Source organism: Zootoca vivipara, chromosome 1 (assembly GCF_965207765.1).
Source record: "Zootoca vivipara chromosome 1, rZooViv2.hap1.1, whole genome shotgun sequence".
Lineage (NCBI taxonomy): Eukaryota > Metazoa > Chordata > Lepidosauria > Squamata > Lacertidae > Zootoca > Zootoca vivipara.
In genome coordinates, this window is record NC_142582.1 from 30053376 (window position 1) to 30079812 (window position 26437).

Genomic DNA, 26437 nt, shown 5'->3' on the forward strand with positions numbered 1-26437 from the left:
GCGGCTCGTCTGTATTGAGTTGCGAGTGGAATCTTTGGACAGGAAGTCCCTTCTGTGTAATGCCAAGAGCCTCAAAGGTGTCGTGTGTCCCGTTACCCTGGATTACACCTGTTACTGATGAATGTGTGCCAAAGGCGAGGTAACGAAACGAGAGACCAGCGTTAGTCATGTGTGGCTGCCAAGGAGAGCAGGTGGCACTGTGTTGAATTGAGCTTATTTTAGGCTGCTTGGGTTGAAACGAGGGTCCCCAGTGAGCTCATGTACTGCTCCCTTCTACTGTGTCGCCCTCATTTACCAGATACAACACAAACAGGCACCACTATTTTCATGTGCAAATCAGTTAGCTAGTCTCCCCTGCTCAGTGGCAGAGTGTGTACCGTGCATATCCATGCTCACAGTTTCCAATCTTTGGCTTCACCAGTTGAATTATTTTCAATACAAGGGCTGGGTGGTGGCAGCTCCACTTGGTAAACTGCTGGAGAGTAGGCAGTACTGCGGGCTGATGACAAGAATATAAGGCATATGAGATTCAAGTTCCAAAAACAGCCGCACAGTTAACACACACCTGAATCTGTTCTCAGAATCTTCAAAGTTCCAATGGTGAGGTATTGGTGGAGCTGATATCAGCATTCTCAGTGCTCCAGGTCTTTGGTAACTCCTGGTGCCTGCTTGCTAAAATAGAAAGATATGGGAAGTACAGCCAGGGATTTATTTATTTCAGATATTTCTGAGCTAGCTCTCAAGCCTGTAGCTTCCCCGAAGCTGCTTCCGTTAATAACAAGTGCACAGTTTTGTTAAACAAATATGGAAACATGAAAATTGCAACAGTACAGCTGGTTTAAATGTACTGTATACAATGAACAGCTGTAAAAAAAACCCAACAACCTGTTCAGCTCCTCTAAAATGAAGCATTTCATTAAATGCCAAGGAAAACAAGTGGTTATTTGGGGGGGGAAAGCTTTCTGTAAACCTCTGAACCAAAGGAGCCAGCCATTTAGCTCTTGGGAGGAAATTGCACTGAAGAGGGGCCACCATGAAAAAGGCCTAAATTGATCTCTGAGCCAGGTGCCTCTGAAGTTGGTCTTAAAACTTCTGGCTCCCAGCAACCAGAGTGCAACACTCTCTCTAGGATTTAATCTTCCTCGTCCAGACCCAGACATGGGTGAAACTTCCATAATTAGGTGATAGGGATGGCGATGTTATTGGTGATATTTGGCCAAAGTCCTTGCTATGTTTCCTCCCCACCCAACTACATCCTGAAGTGAGAATCTCTTGACTTGGAGCCTGAGCACCACAAACAGTTTGTTTTTAAAGTGCCTTAAAATGTTGATTTAGTTTCAAGTCTCTGCTCTGGTCTAGCCTGGAAGCATCCTACTATTTGCTTAATGAAGACTGCTGCTCAAATCCCATGTATCTGTTTGTCTGTTCTAGGGAAAGGTCGATACGGTGAGGTCTGGAGAGGACAGTGGCAAGGAGAAAATGTTGCAGTTAAGATATTTTCTTCCCGAGACGAGAAGTCCTGGTTCAGGGAAACAGAATTGTACAATACTGTGTTGCTGAGGCATGAAAACATTTTAGGTGAGGATATTTTCTTAATGGCTTTTGTACACAGATAAGGGTGTGGGGAGCATTAAAAAAGACCTGGACCCGGAGTCTACTGAACACTGTAGTGCAAGCCTTTCTCCATCCCCTTTTAACTAAGTTTTTATCCACCTTAATCAAGAAAAACTTGGCTCCTGCAGAAATATATCCTCACATGCGGTTTTCTGTTAGCAAAACCATCCTCATGAGCACGATTCCCCCGCTGACCAAATACCATATGTGCACCATGATAAAAATGTTTTTAAGTATACCTCTGTGTAAGCATTAAGCATTATGTCATTTCAGTACACATTTCCATTGCAGATAAGATGAAGCAGACTGTTAAAAACAGACTATATTTGCTAGAGATGGGGAACATTTTCCAGCCCACCAGCCTCATCCTGCCATGGACAACCATCTAGGGATGGTGTGCTGGTGGTTGGGACCATAGATACAGCAACTGATGCGGTTCTTAAATGTTGTACATTCCAGCCCATGCAAAAGTTTCTACCTGCCCTCCCCCTCCCTCACATGTATGTGTGCATACATATACTCGCATCGTATCTGTCCATCCAGGCAAGCAATAAGTATCACATTTTAAAGACACGTTCCAAGCAGGTGAAAGCACTTGAGGGGAGGGCACAGGATGAGGCTGTTGAGCGGTTTGTCCTTCAGAGGAGCTGTGGTTTGTGGCTTGCCCCTGTGGGTCTAAGGTTCCCTATCCCCATGGAGTATATACAGAAGAGACCATACATGTAAAGCAGTACCGTACCACTTTAATCAGCCATGCCTTCTCCCAGAGAATCCTGGGAGCTGTAGTTTGTTAAGGGAACTGAGAGTCCCCTGTTCCCCTCATGGAGCTACAATTCCCAGAGTTCCCTGGGGTGGAGGATTGACTGTTAAGCCACTCTGAGGACTGTAGTTCCGTGAGGGGAGTAACAACTCTCGGCACCCTTAACAAACTACAGCTCCCAGGATTCTTTGGAGGAAGCCACGATTCTGCTTTAAATGCGTAGTGCAGCTGAGGCCTTGGTAGGCATGGGTTCAGAGTATTGGCAGTAATGGACTTGTATGTGCATTGCCATTTTGTAGACCTTGTCAGTCAACAAGCTGAGATTGTGGGTTTGGAAGCTGGAATTTAACAGGGAGGAAAACGACGCTACAGTCTGCTTCTTGCATGGCCTAATTCTGGAGAGAGTTTAGATCAGGGGTCAGCAAACTTTTTCAGCAGGGGGCCAGTCCACCATCCCTCAGAGCGGCGGACTATATTTTGAAGGGGGAAAAATGAACGAATTCCTATGCCCCACAAATAACCCAGAGATGCATTTTAAATAAAAGGACACATTCTACTCATGTAAAAACACCAGGCAGGCCCCACAAATAACCCAGAGATGTATTTTAAATAAAAGGACACATTCTACTCATGTAAAAACATGCTGATTCCCGGACTGTCCGCGGGCTGGATTTAGAAGGTGATTGCGCCGCATCCGGCCCCCGGGCCTTAGTTTGGCGACCTATGGTTTAGATAGTGGGGGGGGGAGGAAGCCCCTAATCTTTCACCTAATGTTTCTTCTCCTTCTTTCAGGGTTTATTGCCTCAGATATGACCTCTCGGAATTCCAGCACTCAGTTGTGGCTAATCACCCACTACCATGAGATGGGCTCTTTGTATGACTATCTGCAACTCACGACGCTCGACACAGTGAGCTGCCTGCGGATAGTCTTGTCTATAGCTAGCGGCCTTGCACATTTGCACATAGAGATATTTGGGACTCAAGGGAAACCTGCCATTGCTCACCGAGACTTGAAGAGTAAAAATATCCTGGTTAAGAAAAACGGACAGTGTTGCATAGCAGACCTAGGTGAGTGGTTTTCCCTTCTCCTTCTTTTTGCATTTTAAATATGCAGTCCTCAAATAACCTGATGCAATTCCTGAGGACCTTTCTTTATTTGGATTAAGAGTTGTTTTTTTGGGGGGGGGTATTCTTCATCCACTAGAGGGCGCACATCATTTTTAAGTCTCGTTCCTGTCTGCAGAATCTTGCATACTATTTTCTGGTGTTGTTTGTACAGCCCTGTAAAGGACATAAATGGTTTTAGAGACACATGTGTTGGAGCAATAAAAAATAAGGAGGGGAAACACCACCAATGGCATCATGAATGAAGGCTTTTTTTCTCTTCAAGACAGCAGCTTGTGTGGTTCTAGGTTTCAGCTTAGAGTCCAGGTGCTGCTTTGGGACAAGGATCCAACTGTGATAATAATAATACAGTGGTACCTCGGTTTACAAACAGTCCTGTTTACGAATGCCGTGGACCTGGAAGTGTTTACATCCGGGTTCCGCGGCATCGGATGCGCAGAAGTGATCTGCGCAGCTCGTGTGTGTGCAGAATTGATCTATTGGCGCTTCGCACACGCGCAGAAATGTGCCTTCAGGGAGCGAACTTCTCAGTTTATGAACGCCTCCGTGGAACGTTCGTAAACCGAGGTTCCACTGTAATAATAATAATAATAATAATAATAATAATAATTTATTATTTATACCCCGCCCAGCTGGCTGTGTTTCCCCAGCCACTCTGGGCGGCTTCCAACAGAAAAATAAAATAATCTATTAAACATTAAAAGCCTCCCTAAACAGGGCTGCCTTCAGATTATTATTATTATTGTTGTTGTTATTATCAGGGATTTACGGCACTTCTAAGGCAGAAGCTACGAACCTGGCTTTTGGATTGTCACGCTCACACTCTTGCCTTGCCCTCCCATGCTGCACTGCTGCCTCATTAGATGGGAGCAAAACCACCCCAGGTCATGGGGATTGTGCGTAATAGAAGCATTTGCACTGCGGATCTGCACTGGCACTATCACATGTAGGACTGAGGATTGGAGTGATCATTCTCTGATAGTATGGCAGTGGACAAAGCTTCATTGTAACTTCTGAATGAATGTTTTAATATTAAAAAAAGAAAATGCAGCATGGAATCTCTTATGTCTCCTATCAGAATGGCAATCCCCGTATTCCTAGATTACCACATCCAGACAGGACACTTTAAACTATTGAATAAGCCAAGGGACCTTATGTGTGATATATATTATTTGCACTGCCCAAACGATAGCCTGTCAATTGGATTGCTCTGTCCCATGCAGGATTGTATCTTTTTGAAAACTTTGTACGCATGGATCTTGCAATCCCTTTGAATTTATATGGGGCTGCTTAGTTACTGTATGCAGTTGTCCCTTTCAACAAAGATTTAATTGTCATATCTGAGATATAAAGTAAAGGTGTTTTCACTTTTAAGTGCTCCATGTTGCCCAGCAATATTCATATTGATGATGGGCTCATGAAAGGTCCGTTTGTGTGGCCTTTGCTTAACTGTAAACTGTCATTCGTTTTTCGGTGGTTGCTAGTTTACTTACTTAAAATTGCTGCTATTTGAAGGCTGTAGTGTAATACATCTCAATTTTAAGCTATTTGGTGGTTGGAGCAGAATGCAAACTGTGTGGAGTAGTTTGCATACTGTATTTTTTTTAAAAAACGTGCTTACTTTCTGGTGACCATATGTGTCTGCGGTTTATTTTTGGAAGGTGTTTGATTTGACCCATTTTTATGGTCACAGTTGTCCTTGCATTAGCCTTCCTTGCACTTTTGGTTCCATCGATTTCCTCAAAAGCTCACCTTAAACCTTGGGAGTTAAGATTTATCCCCACCCCTTACAGCAGATGTGTGAACAGGATAATGGCTATGAAGCACTTGGTCTGCTGGACCACAATATACTCCCACCACATAAACACTAGTCTAGTGGTGTCGTGTTGTCGCTGCTTAGATTTGCTGTGACTGGGTGTTGTTTTAGAGTTGCTTTACAAACGTCTTCCTAATCTCTTAGAGTAGGTATAGGGGAAATGGCCATATCCCAGTGTTTACCAAGCAGGAGGTCCCAGGTTCAATTCATGACACGGTGGCACTTTGTAGCTGAAAAATATATGGCAAAAGGTGGGCTCCCCTTGAGCTGAAAGACCAACACTGACTTCACAGCTCTTCTGTTTGCAATTACAGGCCTCGCAGTCATGCACTCCCAAAGCACCAATCAGTTGGATGTAGGAAACAACCCCCGTGTGGGTACCAAGCGCTACATGGCCCCAGAAGTCTTAGATGAAACCATCCAAGTGGACTGCTTTGACTCTTACAAACGTGTTGATATCTGGGCATTTGGACTGGTCCTTTGGGAAGTAGCCAGGCGTATGGTGAGCAATGGTGAGTATCTATTTCTTTCTAGAATTAGTTGTATTAACCCATTGGCCACTAAAGATGAAAAGCATCTCTTGTATCTTCCTCAGTAGTAAGCGGTTTCAAGCTTTCTATCCTGGTATTTGCACCTTAAATGGCACTGAACTCCTACCTACTTCGCAGGATTTGGACTGCCACTTTTCTTGACATGCCTCTCGCCCCCCCACCCTGCCCCAAATACTATTTCAAATTGTGTGTGTGTGTGTGTGTGTGTGCGAGAGAGAGAGAAAATAGGTACTTTTTAAATTCCAAGTCAAATTCCAGTGTTCTTTATTACCAACTACATTAAAATAAAGTGAGGTGGTATAAAGAAACTCATAGATCACAACAGATTTCTCAGCTTATGACAAAAGCTGTTCGGATTACCCCACTTGCCTTTACAATATCTCTGTTTAAGCATTCATTCATTCAGTTTATATAGCTGAAACTTAAACATGGGACCACATTGAGGTGTACCTTAAATGATCAGGAGGGGGGCAGCAATTTCTGTAAGGGGAAAAGCTGGCACTCCTTCAGATGTTTCGGACTACATCTCTCATCAGCCCCAGTCAGTTAATATTTCACTGCTAAAGTTCTAAGTAAGGCAAGGAAATCACCTTGGGGTTTCATGGAATCCCATGCCTGTGGCAGGGAGAATTCATCCTTACAGCAACATAACTTAAGGAGGATTGCTTTGCCCTTCTACTGAGGCATGGCCTGACAGTGGAATAATGGAGATGGATTTGTCATGGAGAAGACTCATTTTTTCTTTTCTTTTTTGGTAGCATCAACTTTCTCCCCCCCCCCCTTTTTGTAGCATCAGCACTAGTACTGGGGTCGGTGGCATTTTAAACAATGTGTATGTACAATCTCAAGTAAAGGTAAAGGGACCCCTGACCATTAGGTCCAGTTGTGACTGACTCTTTGGTTGCGGCACTCATCTCGCATTATTGGCCGAGGGAGCCGGTGTACAGCTTCCGGGTCATGTGGCCAGCATGACTAAGCCGCTGTTGGCGAACCAGAGCAGCACATGGAAACAGCGTTTACCTTCCCGCTGTAGCGGTAACTATTTATCTACTTGCACTTTGACGTGCTTTCAAACTGCTAGGTTGGCAGGAGCTGGGACCGAGCAATGGGAGCTCACCCTGTCGCGGGGATTTGAACCGCCGACCTTCTGATTGGCAAGCCCTAGGCTCTGTGGTTTAACCCACAGCACCACCCGCATCCCTACAATCTCAAGTACTGGAATAGTTCTTTCAAGTAAAGCTGTTTAAAGGAACAGTGTACTAAATCCTAAGGCATCTGTAGAAGTGAGAATGCATTTTTAAGACCAATTGGAGCAGCACCCTATTGGAAAGTTCAAAAGTAGTACATGGATCATTCTTACATGCTTATTGGCAGACATTTTGTTTCGTGGATGTGTGTAAGCATTCAGTGATCACCTTTCTTAGCTCTTGGAACCCTTGGAGGGTTGTAAACCTGGGAGCCACATGCCAGAGGCAATGGCTGTGACTCTTCCGTTGTACTGCTGGGCACATTCCAGCTACAGAAAAGTCAGAGGCCTTTCTATGCTTGCACTCACTTGCATGTCTCCATCCTCTATCAAGACAAGAAAGAGCCATGATCACAGTTCTTGCCAGGGACAAAAGCACTCAAGGAGAGCACCGAACAAATCTTGTGAGTAGAGTGACCTTGGGAAAGGGAATGGCTTGGGTGGAGTTTTGAGGACTGATCAGAGAGGCTTGGAGGGCTGGATTTGGCCCGCAGGAGTGAGTTTCCTCCCCCTATTTTAAAGTATTGTGGAGCTGGAAACAGGATCGTTCTCTCTCTCCTAACAATAGTTGTTGGTTTTTTTTTTAAGTGTGTGATGGGTCAGTTTCTCCCCATTTCTTTGGAAATATTACAAGACATCCAGGAATCAGTACAGTTTGTTTTGCATTCAGTCGCTTGGTTTCACGTTCTGTCCTGTGTACAAGCGCACCAAGTGGTTTTCCACCCGGATTTTCCTCTGCCAGTCAAAAGAACAGGCTCCCCAACTCAAGGCAGCCCTATTTGCCATTGAAGATGGTACCTGCTTTCAGCTAGCACTTTCCCTGCTTTTATGGAGAAAGGAGAACAAAGGTAACAGGGCAGCTGATGACATTCGAGTGGTAATGGAAGCCTCAGTGCAGCAAGCCTGGATGAGCTGGGAGGAACACATGGAGAATATGTGGCTTGACACAGTACCTGTTGACCTTAGATGGCCATTCTTACATTTATATCCCACCTTTCTTCCATTATGGAACATAAATTTGTTTCCCAAGTGGTCTCCTATCCAGGCACTGACCTGACTTATGTATCTTCAGAAAGGTGGTGACCTTCAGAGCACATACAGACAAAGTAGCCATAAGGTTGATGATGGTCATGCATAGCCACTCATCATTTTGCATGTTCCTTAATAGCACCTTGGCTTTAAAAGGTTCATTTCCCCCCACAAAAAGGTGAGTGAGTAGGGATTGAGTGGAACCTAGGACAAAATTCACCTGGAAGTTGCTGCCGGAACCTGTTGTGTGAAATGGACAAGGGGGAATTTCACACTGATATGGGTACTCCTAGAACCGTTAAATGACCAGTCTTCTTTTGTGCCTAACAAAAATCAGAGAAACACAGCGTCATCTATTGTTTATCTATAGAGAACTCTCAAGTTTCTGAGTGATTTCTCAGAAATATGGTGAAGTTAGGGTGTGCATTGAATCTAAATGAATCAAGAACAATTTGTGGCATGTTGAAGGTGCAGCCACTGCTGACAAGGGAGGAAGCGGGAGACAACGATTGTACTAAAAGCAAAACCAAACCAGAATTTCCACCATGATTTTGGAACCTTCAGAGGAGGCACCCAAACAGCTGCTGCCTTTTTAGTACAGGGGTCAGCTCCTCTTGTTCCTTCTCGCTGTCTAAGCATACCAGGACTAGAATTAAGGATGAGATGAGGGTGCATTCTTCTCGTCTCCTGCAACATAGGTCAGAATGGTTGAGCCTTAAGTTCTCTGTTTATTACTGGTTTTATGGATTATATTTCATTAGTTCAAAGACATTTCTCTTTAAAAATTATCCATTTTATTCTGGTTTAATAGAAGGAAACTATGGCAGGGTTCATTATGACAGTGTTATGACAGTGTAGATCAGAGGTTATGGTGACTTTCTTCAGTAGGTCTGGTGCCAGAAGCAGCCCCATAGGAGCCTTAAAACTTTGGCTTTGTATTTTTTAAAAACACACACCAAAAAAAACACATTGGAGTAAAAGCCAAACAACTGCTTCTTCTACTGTAATACAGTCAACAAGAAAGCTGAAAATATGCATAAGAATATTCAGTTGTATAAATGCAAGTCTCTGTAAGTGGGGATGGTGGACCCCTGTTTGATAGGCCTTATCTGCCTCCCAATCCACTTCCTTCTTCTTTAGCGATCACTTGTAGCTGAGTAAGATTGTCTTCCATGAACACGGTCTTCACAATGGGCCCGTAAGTGACTGTGGAGGCCAATTCTGGATCAACACGTCCCTCCACAGTGGGGACATAGGTTTCCGGATGGGAGTTGATCATGGTGAGGATTTGCCAAATGTGCCTTCCTCTTAATATGTTTCTCCCTTTCGTTCCAAGTTCGAGCATCTTCAAAGTCTATGACACCTTTGGTAAATGCTGTTCTCCAATTGGAGCGCTCGCAGGCCAGTGTTCCCCAGTTGTCGGTGTTTATACTACATTTTTAAAGATTTGCCTTAAGAGACTTTAAACCTTTTTTGTTGACCACCAGCATTACGCTTTCCGTTTTTAAGTTCAGAATAGAGTAGTTGCTTTGGAAGATGATAATCGGGCATCTGAACAACATGATCAGTCCAACGAAGTTGATGTTGAAGAATCATTTATTCGACACTGGTGAACTTTGCTTCTTCCAGTACACTGGCATTAGTCCACCTGTCTTCCCAAGTGATATAAAAAATTTTTCAGAGATGGAATCTTTTGAGGAGTTGGAGATGGTGTCCATGTTTCAAAAGCATACAGTAAGGTGGATAGTATAATAGCTTTGTAAACAAGCATTTTGGTTTCCCTATGAATGTCCCATGGACTGCAAGAAGATCAAACCTATCCATTCTGAAGGAGATCAGCCCTGAGTGCTCACTGGAAGGACAGATCGTGAAGCTGAGGCTCCAATACTTTGGCCACCTCATGAGAAGAGAAGACTCCCTGGAAAAGACCCTGGTGTTGGGAAAGATTGAGGGCACTAGGAGAAGGGGACAGCAGAGGGTGAGATGGTTGGACAGTGTTCTCGAAGCTACGAACATGAGTTTGACCAAACTGCGGGAGGCAGTGGAAGACAGGAGTGCCTGGCGTGCTCTGGTCCATGGGGTCACGAAGAGTCGGACACGACTAAACAACTAAACAACAACAAATGAATGTCCCAGGCCTCAAACACTCAATCGGGAGAAAGCTGCACTTGCAGAGCTCAGGCAATGCTGGATTTTGGTATCAGGGTCGGTCCTTCTGGAAAGATAACTGCGGAGGTTGGAGAAGTGATTGACATTTCCCAACATTACACCATTGAGTTGGATTTGTGGCACTGCAGAGGGGTTGTTTTGTGCTTGTTGGTACAGCACTTTGGTTTTTTTGGATGTTGAGCGAAAGACCAAGCTTTTCGTTGACTTCTGTGAAGATATTTAGGTGTTCTTTAGTTCTCTGGTTCTTCTTTGAACCTCACCCTTAGCACTGGCATAAGTTTTATTCTTAGTGGCACAGTTTCTATCTCTTTGCCAGATCTGAAAGGCCTTCCTTTTCTTGTCAATCATGTGTTCAATGTCACTGTTATTCTCATCAAACTAGTCCTGGTGTTTCTTGGTTTGGTATCCAATAGTTTGTTAACAGGCTGCAATAATGGGTGTTCTTAGCTTGGTCCACTGTTCCTCGATGTTGTCAGGTAACTCCAAAAGCAGATAGATTTTCCTTAAGAGTCGTTTGGAAGCAATCTCACTTAATAGGATCTTGAAGGGTTTGAGTGTTCATTTTGTGCCTTGGTTTCCTTCCTTGAAGCCTGCATCGAGGTATAATCTTGATAGTCAACGTGAAACGTATTAATCAGTGATCTGTCCAGCAGTCGTCAGCACTCATACTAGCAAAATCAGGCATATTTTTTCATCTTTGCAAAGGGGTACCTTTTCTCCTTCTGGTAAAATACCATTGCTAGGAAGTCTTTCTGATCAGGAGAAAGGAAGGACGGCTGGAAGCTGATTAGTTTAGATGCCAGCATGAATGCACAAGAATGGGATTAATGTGTGGCCAATCCAAGTAAAAATAAATACGTAAGGATTTGTATGAGCTAAATTAAATGCAGAAATAATTTCTGAATGTCACTGCTGGGCTTTAAAGAGTACCTTCTAGATTTCTACAATTTTCTATCAGAAGTGTTGCAACTCAGATAGATTGGCGGGGTGTAACAACAACAACAACAACAACATTAACAATAATAACAATAATTAATTAATTATTATATAAACAAGTCACAACCAGGAAGAGAACTTCCCTTGGCCAAGGATTCGGCATACACAGGTGAACTTAAGGGCCAAGGGAAGTTGGTGAAAAGGAGAGAGAAATGCCATGAACCTTGCGCCTTAGTGTAGCTGGCAGCTGAATATGAGTGTTGGCATAGATACATGTGGCCTCACTGACCTGGCAGAAACGTGACTCACGTTGTATGTGCACTGCAATGCTGGGTGGAGTTCCTGGTGGGGACAGCAGGGGTCACCAGCTCTTGCCAGGTTCCCTACTCTTGGGGATTTTAGTTACATGGATTGCCTATCGTACCCTGTGGACTTGTCAAAAATGATAGACGAGCCATTGTCCCCAAAGGACTCTTCAGTAAGGCAGTAGATGCAAAAGGCTGGCAAAGGAGAAGGCATTTAGAAGGAATTAATGCAGACTTGGTTAACCGTAAAAGAAAATTTCAATGCATTAGTGTCAAGTGTATTTACAACAGCACCTGATGTTAAAGGGGTGTGAAGGTCATTTTGTTGTCTTGGTGGGCAAGAACCATCATTAACTTGTTCAGGGAAGTTTTTAATGTTTGATGTTTTTAATATTTGATGTTTTATTGTGTTTTTAATATTCTGTTGGGAGCTGCGCAGATTGGCTGGGGCAACTCAGTCAGTTGGGCAGCATATAAATCTATTTATATAAAAATGTAGGCATTGCATGCACGGAGGTCACAACCTCATATAATGAGTCATTAAGCTTTGAAAGACAATGATATAAATGATCCGATGTGCTAATTTCTTTGTTGTTACTGATTTTCCTCCTATAGTAAATCTCAATCCTATCCTTTCTTTCTAAGGATCCCAGGAAGCAAATAAACAAAGTAGTATTTTTTTTAAAAAAAAGTATGTATGTATGTATGTATGACTAGCCTGCTTTCTTAAATGTAGGTGGAGCAAAATATCACTCAAAGGAACATTTCTGAACATTACTGAATTCCTTCCTGAATTATTCTTGCCAAGTTTCTCTCTCTCTCCTTAATAGTATGACATACAATGACTTTTTCATAGGAGGTTCAAAATGGCTAAGGTGCTTAATACTGTAGGAATAATAATAATAATAATAATAATAATAATAATAATAATAATAATAATAATAATATTTGTACCCCACCCATCTGGCTGGGTTTCCCCAGCCACTCTGGGCGGCTTCCAACAAAGATTAAAAAAATACTGTACATTAAAATGTCACACATTTAAAAATTCCTTGAATAGGGCTGTCATCAGATGTCTCTAAATGTCAGGTAGTTATTTATCTTTTTGACATCTGATGGGAGGGCGTTCCACAGGGTGGGCGCCACTGCTGAGAAGGCCCTCTGTCTGGTTCCCTGTAACCTCACTTCTCACCAGAAGGTAGGCACTTTATTTTTGTTTCCCAAGTAGTATCCAAGGTACCCTGGTTTAATTTTATGGTTAAATCACACAGTGCAATATCTCATATTTGCTGCCAGCATACCAATGAAACTCATCTTGAGTCTTGGAAGATGGTTTTAAACAGGTTTTCAGGGACTCCTGATGGCTGGCATAGAATTGGGGTTCATTCCATTGTTTTCGAAATGACTGTCCCATCCCATTCTGACTCTCCACAGGCCCTGTGTTGTATAGTGTGGATTTAGGAGCATGTGTATACTCTACTGGAATCCTGAGTTCTTGTGTTCTTTCTCCCCCCACCTCCCCTCTGTCTCCAGATTATTTACCAAGACTCTGCAGCCTTGTTTGTAACTGTATTTGGCTTCTGTACATATGTTTTTCTTTGCAGAGTAAAGAACTGCTTTCTAACCCACAGGGAGAACTGGCTGATTAATGTCTTGATTGTATTGTGCTATTAGAAATTCATTTCATAATATCGGTGAGATGTCACAAGCTAAGGCTCTGTGCTATGTAATAATGCACTGAACTTTGTCTTGCTAATGAAGATTCTGAAATGTATTGATGCAACTACAGGATCTATGTTGTGTTTTGGTCGTAGGTATTGTCGAAGACTACAAACCTCCATTTTATGACGTAGTGCCTAATGACCCCAGTTTTGAAGACATGAGAAAAGTTGTCTGTGTGGATCAGCAGAGACCAAACATTCCCAACAGATGGTTTTCAGATCCTGTAAGTGCCCAGCCCATCACATCATGCCATATTTCTTATAGTTCATCTTTAAGAACAAAACAAAACGACGTCTGCTATTGTGTTCCTAAACCTTGGGGATCCATATGTGGTTGGGCTACAACTCCCATCACCTCCAGCCAGCTTAGCCAGAGGTCAGGCATGATGGCAGTTGTAGTCCAGTAACATCTAAGGACGCTAGGTTGAAGAACATTTGTGCATTCCTAAAAGCCAGTGTATGTGCCCTTAAGAGTGGGTACAATCTTAAGGGACAAGGCTTAAGGGACATGGGGTGCATGGTCACAGAAATGAATCCTTGCCCTCAGAATAGCTGTTATTTTTCTCAGGGTGGGGTGGGGGCTAACTCTACGTAACAGTGATGCCAAATCATTGTTAAGCTTCAATGACTATAGAAGGGGTGGGGGAACCTTTTTGGCCTTGTAGGTGATGTTTGACAGGTGTGTGGGAGTGCTCATCTGTCACTCAGACAATGTCAGTATGACACAAGACTGACAGGTGGGCTGTCCCGCCTACTGCTCAAAACTTTGCCTCCCCTTTCCCCCTCCCTGTTATAGCAGTGGCAGAGGAATGAAGGAGCAAAGATTCCCCTTTCTTTCACCCCTTTCTTTGACTGCACACACCTGTTTCCAGAGCAGAATTTAACCCCTGTTTGTCAGCTGATGAGTAGGGGGTTGAGCAGGCATAGGCAAACTCCGGCCCACCAGATGTTTGGGACTACAATTCCCACCATCCCTAGCTAACAGGACCAGTGGTCAGGGATTGTGGGAATTGTAGTCCCAAACATCTGGAGGGCTGGAGTTTGCCTATGCCTGGGGTTGAGTCTTGCTGCCTTGCCTAGAAAGAGACTATTTCCTGCTGGGAACAGGCATTTACAGCCATGCGAGATTAATCATCAGTGACGTCACCTAGTTGGTGGGTATGGTTTGCAGAAAACTGCTTTGCATGTCCATTTGTACCCCTTGGCAGGCCAAGAACGACCCAGGACTGGTTGTTCTCCACTTTTGGACTACAGCTTGGTGTGGTGTCTGAAATGATCACATATAGATTCTTGAAGTCTACTGAGATTTGCATGGACAATGTTTCAAAACTTGATCTGATCTGAACACCCATCTACCTTTCCTTTTCAGACGTTAACTTCCCTTGCCAAGTTGATGAAAGAATGCTGGTACCACAATCCATCAGCCAGATTAACAGCGCTGCGTATTAAAAAGACTTTGACCAAAATCGACAATTCCTTAGATAAGCTCAAAGCTGACTGTTGATAACCAGCACCTGATGCTGACAGGACATCATGGCTTGTGTCCAGCATGGAAGAATGGCTTGATGAATTCTAGGATCCGGCCACAAGTGGCTTCAAACATAGGCAGAGTTGTTTACCTAACCAGCCATTGAAAAGGAAATAGACCCATGTGAGCCTTAATCGGCGACTGTCCGTGGTACTTTACAAATGGCCAATCTGTAAAGACTTAATGCTGAATCTATGGTGGCCTATGGAAGGAAGGAAGGAAAGAAGAGAAGTCCTAAGACAAAAGTGGGGCATTAAAACCATGGCTTTTTTTTTATTCTTTCATGAAAAGAAACAAAAAGGAAAGTGTCTCCTTGTCTCGCTCCCAAGTGGAAGTGGTCAATTCGAATCAGCAATATTGCCTGCGCTTCTCTTTATTGCACTAGGGATTCCTTGCATTCCTTACTTGCACTGTTGCGGTTTAATTTGAAAGACATGACTTGCCAAAAATATGATTGGCCCTGTACTCATTGATATGTTTTTTTAAATAATAATAATAATAATAATGGGAAATCCAATTTGGGAAATTGAACTTGTAACTGACTCTTTTTATTATTATTTTAAATCTGCATTTTACATATGTGTACCGTTTACAATAATGCTGGACGCTAGGAATTATTGTTTATAAGGAAACTGCAAACTTTTATTTATTATTAGTGCACTTAACAGTTTTAAAATACTGAGGAAAGTGCGAATAGTCAAAAGCTTATTTTTATGTGGCTTCTATCATTTATTTCTTACAGATGTCTTTTTTTGGGGGGGTCAACACGGTATAACCTGAAATGGTCCTTCTCCCTTGCCCCCCCCCTGTGTTATCAGTTATACACTTTAATCACCTTTTTTAAAGTGCTTCACATTTTATATGCGTGTGGTCTGTAACATATATTTTTCAGTTCAAAATATGCGGAACATTTATATATAAATATATATATATCTATATCTATATCTTAAATATAAAGCCATTATCCAAATGATGCCACATCTAGTACCTTATTGATCCTAGAGAAAGGGGAGCAGCAGAAGCAAATGGCAGAATGGAAGGCCATGGATCGTATTATGGGAAAGTGCATTTTTCTTCTTCTAAGCTATATATGTAATGTGCATATAAACTCTACCGGGGGCGGGGAGAAAGCTATTTTTTAAATTTACTTCCTTTTTGTATTTAGCAGTTATTTGTATAAATGACATAGAATATTTTCAAGTCACATGGAAAGAAAATGTCCCCTCGTTCTGTTAGTGCCTCCTGCGGCTCAAGGTAAACGCCGTAAAGTTTTGCATCACCAGCATATCTCCTCCCTGCCTTTGCTGTTTCTGCAAGTCAGAAGTAGTGTCAACAAACTGGTGGTGTAGGATAACAACCACTGGAAAACACCAGAGAGATTCTTCATAAAAGTGATGCTGATGTTGGGGTGCCGGGCAGTTGTTGTTGGGGAGGTGGGGTCCGTGCTGGAGCAATGACCTCGCAAGGACATTAATTATTGTTTGATGATGTATGAACAAATCAGATCATGCTTTTCTGACCGTGGTGTTTTTGTTTTTGTTCTAAAAAATAATAATCTTGAGTTTCCTGAGTAAACAGTTTTCATCTGAGTGCCTTGCCTTATACTGTGTAGCTGTTCTCCCCGTAGAGCCCTCATAATGAAAACGACGGATGCTGAATGTAAGTGGCTGTCCTAACAACCGTTAAACCAGCACGGTGCTGCAAGCTTAGGAAACAAGCTGAATAGACTTTGTTTTGAGCGAAACAAGACAGGGCCCTGTTGCGGCTTCCATTTCCCCCATTCTCCTTCAGATTGCTTTACGAAAGCCCTTTTGGGAGAAGCGTTGTAAGAGCTTTGATTTGTGCGCCTGTGTTCCATGGAACACTGCTACGCCTGTCACTGAATACAGGGGGCAGGGGAATATGGGATTGTTTCCAACTCAGTTCTGCTTAAGAGTTGGACCCATTGAACTTGATGGAACTCAGTCATACTCTTAGTTTCAGCGGATCTACTCTGAGCATGTCTAACCCTGGCTGCAAACCATCGCCCCTCTTCTGAGCCGGGGTTAGGTGTGCCATGATTTGCTGTGCTGGAAACTGAATGGATAATATGATCTGGTGACACATTCCAAAGAAATGCTGGGAAGAGTCTGTGTTTGGATGCATTTGTCGCTGAGGTTTCTAGGGTGTTGAGGTGAAGTTTTGGTATTTGTTTGGAGAATGATGGCTTGCCACAAAAAGTTTCATCCTGCTGAAAATAAATAAATGATGATAAGGAAACTGGGGGCGGGTGGAGGAGAGGAGAAATAACCTCTCTCCTCCTGTCTGGTTAATCAGAGTGAACTTTTCCATGTGTTGGTGGGTAGGCCCAGGCTACCTACCTACTTAAAAAGCAAACTTCTAGTTCTACAGTTTGTATGGTTAATTTGAAATAACCTAATTTGTGAATGTCTTCTTAATGATGAAGTCCTCTTTTAACAGTATGGAAGTCTTTATCAAGGAAAGTGATATTAATTTTTTTAATGAATTGTGGGTGTTCTGGCACATCTGTACTACTAGTTCAAGTTTGCTTACTTAGTAGTACTATATCTACTGCTTGTTAGTGGCAAGTCAAGTATTTGCAGGATTGCCAGTGCATGGTAGAAACATGGGAAGTGTCAATGAATAGTACAAGCACAGCAGGACTGTGTTGGAGGAGATAAAATTGCATCTGTTTAGAGGAGGCTCGATTGCCCTCTTACGATTCCAGCAATAATAAAATGTGTGTGGACATAAATTCTGCATTAAACCCTGATTCTGGTAATCTATGGTGGGCCAGGCTAGTAGTTCCTTCTATCCCTTATCAAAAATGTTTCCTTTTAAAAACCAAATTCAGCACCCATTCTTCTTTATTCAGTGCATTTACACCATGATTATTTGATACCCTACATCACAGGAACAAGCATGTCAGCTACGGCTGTGTACAATTCCTTGGGAGAGTAAAGTTCTAACCAATGCTTGAGAAATTCAATTTCTTTGAATTCTAGTGTGAACAGATCTGATCTGTGCTTCCTGGGCTAATGTACATAATGGAATGTGGTTATCTTTTGGATTTCACACTTCTTTGAATTTTGCAATAAAGTTCTCCACTCAAAAAATCAACAACAATATGTGTTCTTAAAAAATGTGTATTTCAAGATGAAATGCTTCTGAAAATACGTTGAGAAATGTGTGCATTCAGGTAAAATGTTGTCAATGGCAAGAATAAATGGAATAAACTGAAAAAGTGTTGGGATCACAAATGGATAAACTGTTAACAAGCAAAGTCTGCCAGAGTACAATGTTCAAAACTTGCAAAATGACAGTGGTCGGGTAGAAATTGCCTTTTCACTGGCAGAGTAGAGCAGTTCCCCATCCCCTTTCATACTGGTTACTCTAGATGGATATTGCAATTGCTCATATTGCAAAATAGATTTAAAACTAGAACTTGAGGTCCAATGAAAGGGAGGGAAAATATTATTGTCCAATGTCTAGATTAAAGCACTGAGTTTGGGGGGCTTTTTTTTTTTAGAAAAAGGAGAAGCAAACCAACTTGGCTAGCTAATTCTGAAACGTCTGTAGCTTGCATTTGACACATTGATAGCTTTAAAGCCCCCCCCCAATACTGGCTTGGTTCCATAGTATTGGACATTTGAATAAAAGTAAGCAGGTGGCTACACTAGTTTTGATGAGTTGAGCAGGAGTAGAAGAGGGAAGACAAGTGTAATGTTTCATTCATTTAAACCTGGTGTTAAAATGTATTGCTTTTTTAAAACAGCAACAGTGCGCACACCTGTGTTAACTTGGTGTCTTGAACTCCTGCTGTACAGTATTTTTTATCAGTAATGTGTGGTCGTGGCACTGTTCAATTTAGGTTACTTTAGATCAATTGATATAACTGATAAAGTGACCTTGCAATTTTTCAGGAAATCCCTCTTGCCTCTCACAGACCTACAAATTTTGGAATTCCTTGGGAAGAGGAATTGACTGTTAAACCACACTGAGAATTGTAGCTATAGGAGGGGAATTGGTGCCTCTTAACTTTCAGCACCCGTAACAAACTACAGTTCCCAGGATTCTTTGGGGTGGGGGAGGTATGATACTGCTTTAACTGCATAATGCTGATGGCCCTATATTTGCCCTTGTTTCCTAATTATGCAAGCCTGCTTTTATTTCTGAAGAGGATTGATTGTTTTCAACTTTCAGTTCCTGCAGCTGAAATGGTTAGGGGTGCGGTGCTGTTGACATAATAATTAATCTCCCTTAAGAAAAGAAAAGAAAACTTGTTAAATGAGGTCACTTGTATTAACTGGGGCAGCCATTGCATTGTGTGTCTTAACCACTAGATGTTAAATAAGCTGATGGAAGTAGCATATGTGGTAAATGTATTATCACATTCTTATAAAGGTTTATACTGTATCAGGAATGGGAAACTGGTGGCTCTCTAGATGTCCATAGTTCCTGAACATTGGCCATGCTGGCTGGAGGGCTGATGGGAAGTTGTAGTTGAACATCTTCTGGAGGGTCATACCCCGGGTTATATGGTGCCTGTGGTCTAACTTAAATGCCCAGCAATTGTCTTTTCTCAGCTGTAGTAGGTGATGTAGCCTTTCCACTGATGTACATTGTTTTGTGCTCAAGCTTTATGTCTCATTTCTCTGTTCATTCTGCTCATGGCCCTTCTCTGCCCTGGCACTTGCAAAACCCCTTTCCCCAATCACCACCACACATGGGGAAAGCACGCTTGCAGAAAATGAGCTGGCCACCAGAAACTTTCCAAAACAAATACACTGATAAGTAATGTGTCTCATAGGGGAAATCAATAGAGCATTATTTTCAAGATGCCAGTCAAACATAATCGTTCTAGGCTCCAGAGTCCAAGGTTTATTCCCTAAGCAAGCTGGAGCAGATAGGCAGAGCTGTAAATCTTGGAGAGAAGTTTTCATATAGAGAAGATTGCAAGCAGCCAATGAGGAGGCAGCATTTTAAGGACGCCTCTTTTGAGTTGCACAGCAGTGCAGGAACATATTCTGGGAATTGGGATGAATGCTCCAAACGGATGGTAGTCATGGATTCTGACTCTTTAGTGCAAAGGGTAGTATGAAGTGTTTGTTTATTGTTCACCAAATTTTCCATTTTTCAAGAATTCCTAGAGTGCTGCATTTTTTAAAAGTATACAACCTTGGACATTGTAAGCATGCACCTAAATGTGTGAGTGTGGTCAACACTGGATTGGAGGTATTATACAGGAAAACATGACAGTATGTAGCTTCCTGTGGATCATGGCTTTCCTTAGCTGAAGGTGTGAAATGGCCATTGTTTGTTTACATAAGAGCATAGGAAGCTGCCTTATACGGAATCGGGCCACCACTCCATCCATCTCAGAGCTGTCCCCGTTGACTGGCAGTGCCCTTGTAGTTTTTCAGATGGGACATTGCCAGCCCTTACCTGGAGATGCCCTTCGGGATTGAACCTGGAATCGTCTCCAAGCCAAGCAGATTCTCCGCTATATACAGTATATCATTCAGACTAGATGTTCAGTGGTGCCATTTTTATCTAGCTGAATTTGAAGTACAGTGGTACCTTGGTTTAAGTACACAATTGGTTCCGGAAGTCTGTACTTAACTTGAAGCGAACTTTCCCATTGAAAGTAATGGAAAGTGGATTAATCTGTTCCAGACAGGTCCGCGGAGTACTCAACCTGAAGCGTACTTAACCCAAAGTATGAGTGTAATTGGTTCTGGAAGTCTGTACTTAACCTGAAGCGTACTTAACCTGAAGCGAACTTTCCCATTGAAAGTAATGGAAAGTGGATTAATCCATTCCAGACGGGTCCACGAAGTACTTAACCTGAAGCGTACTTAACCTGAAGCGAACTTTCCCATTGAAAGTAATGGAAAGTGGATCAATCCGTTCCAGACGCTCCGCGGAGTACTTAAACTGGAGCGTACTTAACCTGAAGCAAACTTTCCCATTGAAAGTAATGGAAAGTGGATTAATCTGTTCCAGATGGGTCCACAGAGTACTTAAACGGAAAGTACTCAAATCGAAGCGTACTTAAACTGAGGTATGACTGTATTTACTTAAAAAGTTCCCAACAGCTCCTTTCAGTGTGGAATTGTTTCAGTCTGGTGCAAAGTATTTAAAATATTTATATTCAGCCTTAATTTCAAAGATTTATTATAATATGTATAATAGCTTTAGTGAGTGATATTTACCTATTTTTATTTGTACATTTATTTTTTGGAAGAGCTTCCTTTTTATATACTGAAGTTGAATCCTGATAGGATGGAAGTGCTGTGGGTGTGTGGTTCCTGTGTCCTGGAGGGGGGGGTGCTCTCCCCTGTAGGTTCAGAGGCTGGGAGCATTCCTGGATTCCAACTTGTCACTGGAGTAACAAGTGGTTTCTGTGCCTAAGAGTGCTTATTATTATTTATTGAGTTTATATACCACCCTATACCCAGGGGTCTCAGGCCGGTTCACAGAATAAAATCAAGATATAAATCCACAAAATACATAATAAAAATAAAAACAACAACCCAAACATCCCCCCCACCAAAAAACACATTTTAAGAAGGCATAGGATGTAAATCAGGTCAACCAAAGGCCTGGTTAAAAAGGAATGTTTTTGCTTGGCACCTGTGTATAATGAAGGCGCCAGGCAAACTTCCCTGGGGAGAGCTTTCCACAGACAGGGAGCCACTGCAGAGAAGGCCCGTTCTTGTGTTGTCACCCTCCAGGCCTCTCGAGGAGGAGGCACACGATTCACCAGCTATGGCCATTTCTAGATCGGGATTGCCTTGCCTCACTTATCCATGCTCTGGGGGCCTCCCATATGGACTACTGTAAATCACTATATGTAGGGCTGCCCTTGAGGATGCTCCAGAGGCTGAAGCTAGTGCAGAATGCTAAGCCAGTGGGCCGGGCATCCCAATGGGACCATGTGTCACCAGTCTTAAAACTGCTTGCTGCACTGGCTGTCAGTGAGCTAGAAAGGTGAACTTTGTTCTGTTCTAACCAATAACCAACCTGTCCTTTGTGGCTCATTTCCTGTCCCTCCTGCACTTTATACCTGACATATTTTAGGATTATCCCAGACTTCATTAGGTCTGTGAGATTAGGACTGTGCTTCACAAACTAGCAAGGAATATAAGAGGGTTTCATTGTCCTTGTGTACATTTTACATGCTTGATGTTTATAGGGAATGGGTGCTTGGTTACACACACACACACACACACACACACACACACACACACACAGCAGAACAACTTGATTTCTTACGTTTTACACCCGGTAGAAAATGGCTTGAGTATACTTTTCACTATTTGAACGCCATTGAGACCTTGGAAGGAACAGCTAATGAGCATCTAGGGAGGTTCAGCAATTTGCTAAACAATGCTAGTGCTTCTGCAATTGCCATGCAAACACAGTGTCTCCAATTTGTGTGCTCTTTCCAGTCACCACCATTAATTTTTGCTACAGTCTGACTATGCCTCCCCCCCCCCAAACCCAAGTACAGTGGTACCTCGGTTTATGAACACAATTGGTTCCGGAAGTCTGTTCATAAACTGAAGCGTTCATAAACTGAAGCGAACTTTACCATTGAAAGTAATGGAAAGTGAATTAATCCGTTCCAGATGTGTCTGCGGCGTTCGTAAACCGAAAATTCATAAACCAAGGTGTTCATAAACCAAGGTTCCACTGTATGTTCCCAAGCAGAACTGTAGGCTGGGGTGTCCAGAGTGACTTTGTACTTTTAAGGAGATTTTGAAGGCAACTACCAGTTTCAAGAAGTGAATAAAAGAAGGATGCACGTTATTTCCCCCCTGGGACAGAAGCCAGTGGTAGCCCACAGCGATGAACATAGTGCTGCTTTTGTGTCACAAACTCTGGCATCCAAGTTTAATTCTCTAGCTGAGGCCATTCTTGGAAGGATGCGAGAGTCAAAGACGTAAGGGGGTGAGTGGGTGGGTAGGCGAACTGAACGGTGACACAGATTTTAATTCTGCTACCCTGACAATTACTGCTCTCACTTTTGGACTGCACAGATGAAATGAGAACATTTCACATGTGTGTGAATTCACGGTAATGATAAGGGTCAAGCTTAACTTTGTTGTTGTTGTTTAGTCGTTTAGTCGTGTCCGACTCTTCGTGACCCCATGGACCATAGCACGCCAGGCACTCCTGTCTTGCACTGCCTCCCGCAGTTTGGTCAAACTCATGTTCGTAGCTTCAAGAACACTGTCCAACCATCTCGTCCTCTGTCGTCCCCTTCTTCTAGTGCCCTCAATCTTTCCCAACATCAGGGTCTTTTCCAAGGATTCTTCTCTTCTCATGAGGTGGCCAAAGTATTGGAGCCTCAGCTTCACGATCTGTCCTTCCAGTGAGCACCCAGGGTTGATTTCCTTCAGAATGGAGAGGTTTGATCTTCTTGCAGTCCATGGGACTCTCAAGAGTCTCCTCCAGCACCATAATTCAAAAGCATCAATTCTTCGGCGATCAGCCTTCTTTATGGTCCAGCTCTCACTTCCATACATTACTACTGGGAAAACCATAGCTTTAACTATACGGACCTTTGTAGGCAAGGTGATGTCTCTGCTTTTTAAGATGCTGTCTAGGTTTGTCATTGCTTTTCTAATTTCGTGACTGCTGTCACCATCTGCATTGATCAAGGAGCCCAAGAAAGTAAAATCTCTCACTGCCTCCATTTCTTCCCCTTCTATTTGCCAGGAGGTGATGGGACCAGTGGCCATGATCTTGGTTTTTTTGATGTTGAGCTTCAGACCATATTTTGCGCTCTCCTCTTTCACCCTCATTAAAAGGTTCTTTAATTCCTCCTCACTTTCTGCCATCAAGGTTGTGTCATCTGCATATCGGAGGTTGTTGATATTTCTTCCGGCAATCTTAATTCCGGTTTGGGATTCATCTAGTCCAGCCTTTCGCATGATGAATTCTGCATATAAGTTAAATAAGCAGGGAGACAATATACAACCTTGTCGTACTCCTTTCCCAATTTTGAACCAATCAGTTGTTCCATATTGAGTTCTAACTGTAGCTTCTTGGCTTAACTTTAACAAGGTAGAAAAAAATGGAACTCTAACCTTACAGTTTTCCTGTGTGGATGTGATGCACTTATTTTTTTACTTGCTAACCTACATATGAATAGTGAAATTCTGGGTGATTTAAATTCTGAGGATTTTAAACCCTAGTCTCCTGGGTCCTCATCCAACAGACTAACCACTTAGGTTATAGATATTTGTAGCAACCCAGGAAGCATGGTGGGCTGTCTCCCTATTTAGTTGTGTCTGTTTATCTCATCACACAAGATCCACTTGATCACTTTAATTCAGGATTTCATAGTTCCAAATACAGTGGTACCTCGAGTTATGAACTTAATTCGTTCCAGAGGTCCGTTCTTAACCTGAAACCGTTCGCAACCCGAGGCAACTACTTCCGTGTTAGCGGAGTTTGTAACCCGAAGTGTTTGTAACCTGAAGCATTTGTAACCTGATTGGGCGCCTTTGATTTGTGTGGAAAAAATCATGTTACATGAATGAACCAATGCTTGAAATATTTGTGGTGGTATTTTGTTTTGTTTTAAAGACACCTGGAACTGTTTGAGTGCTCTGATTCTACATTTGCATTTAAATAATCATAAAAATCAAGGCTTACTATCAGTATTTTATTAATTTATTTTTTTACTATCTGTCTTTATTTTTTATTCAGAATAGTTTCTTTTCTCTTATTGTATTACGGGAAAAAAGAGATTGCAATGAAATCTTATTCAAAACAAACAAAACAATTACTCCCTGTAACGCATCGCCATCCCAAGGAACACATTACTGGGGGGGGGGGGGGAGCTTTTTCCTGGGTACTAAAACATTACTGCGAGTTTTGAGTTATCCGGAATAAAACGTGACCTGCTGGCAAACAAAAGACCATGTGTGCGAACCACCTGCAAATAATTAAATATAATGCCGAACACACGTTAACACTGCCTTCCACCCTTGCAATTTCGAAGAGTATAGACAGGTGCGCGCGCGCGCGCGCAGGGCAATCAAGGGCCAAGGGCAATCTCGGCTGGCTCGTGTGCTACCTAAGGAGCCACCTGAGATCAGGCCTGCGGAAGTTTCCCGCGCGAAACCCCGACCGGGCACCGTCGTCTTCAGATAATGCCTCGCGCTCCACGGACAGAGGCGCCTTTCCCCGGGCCCGAAGTTGGAGCCACGCCGCTGGAGAGGCGCCGGCCCTCGGCTCTTTCTCTCTCTCTCTCCCGGGGCAAATTCCCTCTGCCCTGTAAACAGGGACCCAAGGGGTGTGTCCGGGCGGAGCCGGAGGAGGGCGAAGCTGCAAACCCCACCCCAGGCGCTGCTGCCGCTTCCCCCCCCCCGCAAACAGCTGACAGTCGCTGCTTGCAGCCTGCCCTGCCGGGAGCGTCGCCGAAGCGAGGAGAGAGGGCAGCCGCGGGAAGCCCGCCCTAGCGGAGCTGCGCGCGTGTCCTACCGCCGCTCGGCTCTCTCCACTCCGGCCGCTCTTCCTCCCGCCAGCGCCTCTCCCATGTACTGCCATGCGACCTCCGGCGTCCCGCTCCGGGCTGGGCGCCTTGGCGCTCGTCCTGGTAGCCTGCGCCTCTCTCTGCACAGGTAAGGAAAAGCAGGTGGGGGGGGGCAGGATCCGGAGGGGAGGCGGGACACCTGTTTCTCCTTCGCGCGGGACATGTGGGCGCGGAGTGGCGGGGCGGGTCTGGCTTGGAAACTCTGTGTGTGGGGGGGCGGCTTTTCTCCCAGGAAACTGTCCACTCGGTCTGTGTGCATGAACACGTCTCCGATGCTCTCTGCACATGCCCAGAAGCATTCGCCCCCACCCCTTTGGTCCATGTACACGTACTTAAAAAATTTTTTTTGACTAGGATGAAATGGCTGTGTTGTAAAAGAACGGTTTGGGTGATTAAATCACATGCGTAAGGGGGGAAAAGTGACTAAAATGAAAAACTGCTTGAATGGCTCTGTTGCAAAAGAACGGTTTGGGTGATTAAATTTCATGCAAATATACTAAAAGGGTGTTTGTTTTCAAGTATTCTTTTAAAAATGGAAGGGAAAGGAATAAAGCGCCCGTGAAATGGAGTTGGAGGAGAGTCAAGTAAGTCAGTCATTGGAGAGCGGCTCCAGGTTTGATCCTCCTGAACTCGGCTTAATATAAAACCTTTTGGGTGGCGGCTACGACTCTGAGGGCAAAGGCCGGTTAGAGTTGAAGGCAGGGATATATATATATATATATACACACACACACATTTACAGAGCGTGTCTTTTATGTTTACAAATTCAGCCGACTGATTTAAATGGCTCTGGGATCTATGCTGCCAGAAGTTGCAATCCAGAGGTTCTTTCCCCCTGGAGGGAGCACTTGGTTGTTAGTACTTAGGGCGAAGGCCCTTCTACACATTCCTCAGAAGTATTACTTCATGTGATTCAAGGTTTGACCCTGGGGTTGAAATATGCTTGTGGGCAGGGCCCCTGGATTCATACCTTCACAACTTCATGTTTCCTTTATTTATGCAACTTAGAGGATTTTGCTTGAAAGGAATTTGGGACCGTTTGCTATTGCATCAGTTTCCTTCATGTTAACTGAGGAATATGGGTA

The 26437-nt window shown here is 43.3% G+C and overlaps 2 protein-coding genes across 3 annotated transcripts in view; both read left to right on the top strand.

Moving 5' to 3' along the window:
• ACVR1 (activin A receptor type 1) overlaps window positions 1-18060 on the top strand; it is a 74977-nt gene extending 56917 nt beyond the window's left edge. Inside the window, exons 6-10 of the mRNA XM_035131858.3 lie at window positions 1432-1578; window positions 3167-3442; window positions 5630-5827; window positions 13366-13496; window positions 14642-18060. Of these exons, the coding sequence (XP_034987749.1) occupies window positions 1432-1578; window positions 3167-3442; window positions 5630-5827; window positions 13366-13496; window positions 14642-14776 (887 nt within the window). The 3' untranslated portion in view covers window positions 14777-18060. The remainder of the gene's footprint in view (window positions 1-1431; window positions 1579-3166; window positions 3443-5629; window positions 5828-13365; window positions 13497-14641) is intronic.
• Window positions 18061-25217: 7157 nt separating this feature from the next.
• The window catches only part of ACVR1C (activin A receptor type 1C), a 43281-nt gene continuing 42061 nt past the window's right edge, over window positions 25218-26437 (top strand). Inside the window, exon 1 of one of the 2 annotated variants that reach the window (XM_035131870.3) lies at window positions 25218-25440. In XM_035131870.3, the coding sequence (XP_034987761.1) occupies window positions 25365-25440 (76 nt within the window). In that variant the 5' untranslated portion in view covers window positions 25218-25364. Of the gene's footprint in view, window positions 25441-26177; window positions 26271-26437 lie in introns of those variants that run through there. The other variant, XM_088661177.1, reaches the window with a different exon arrangement.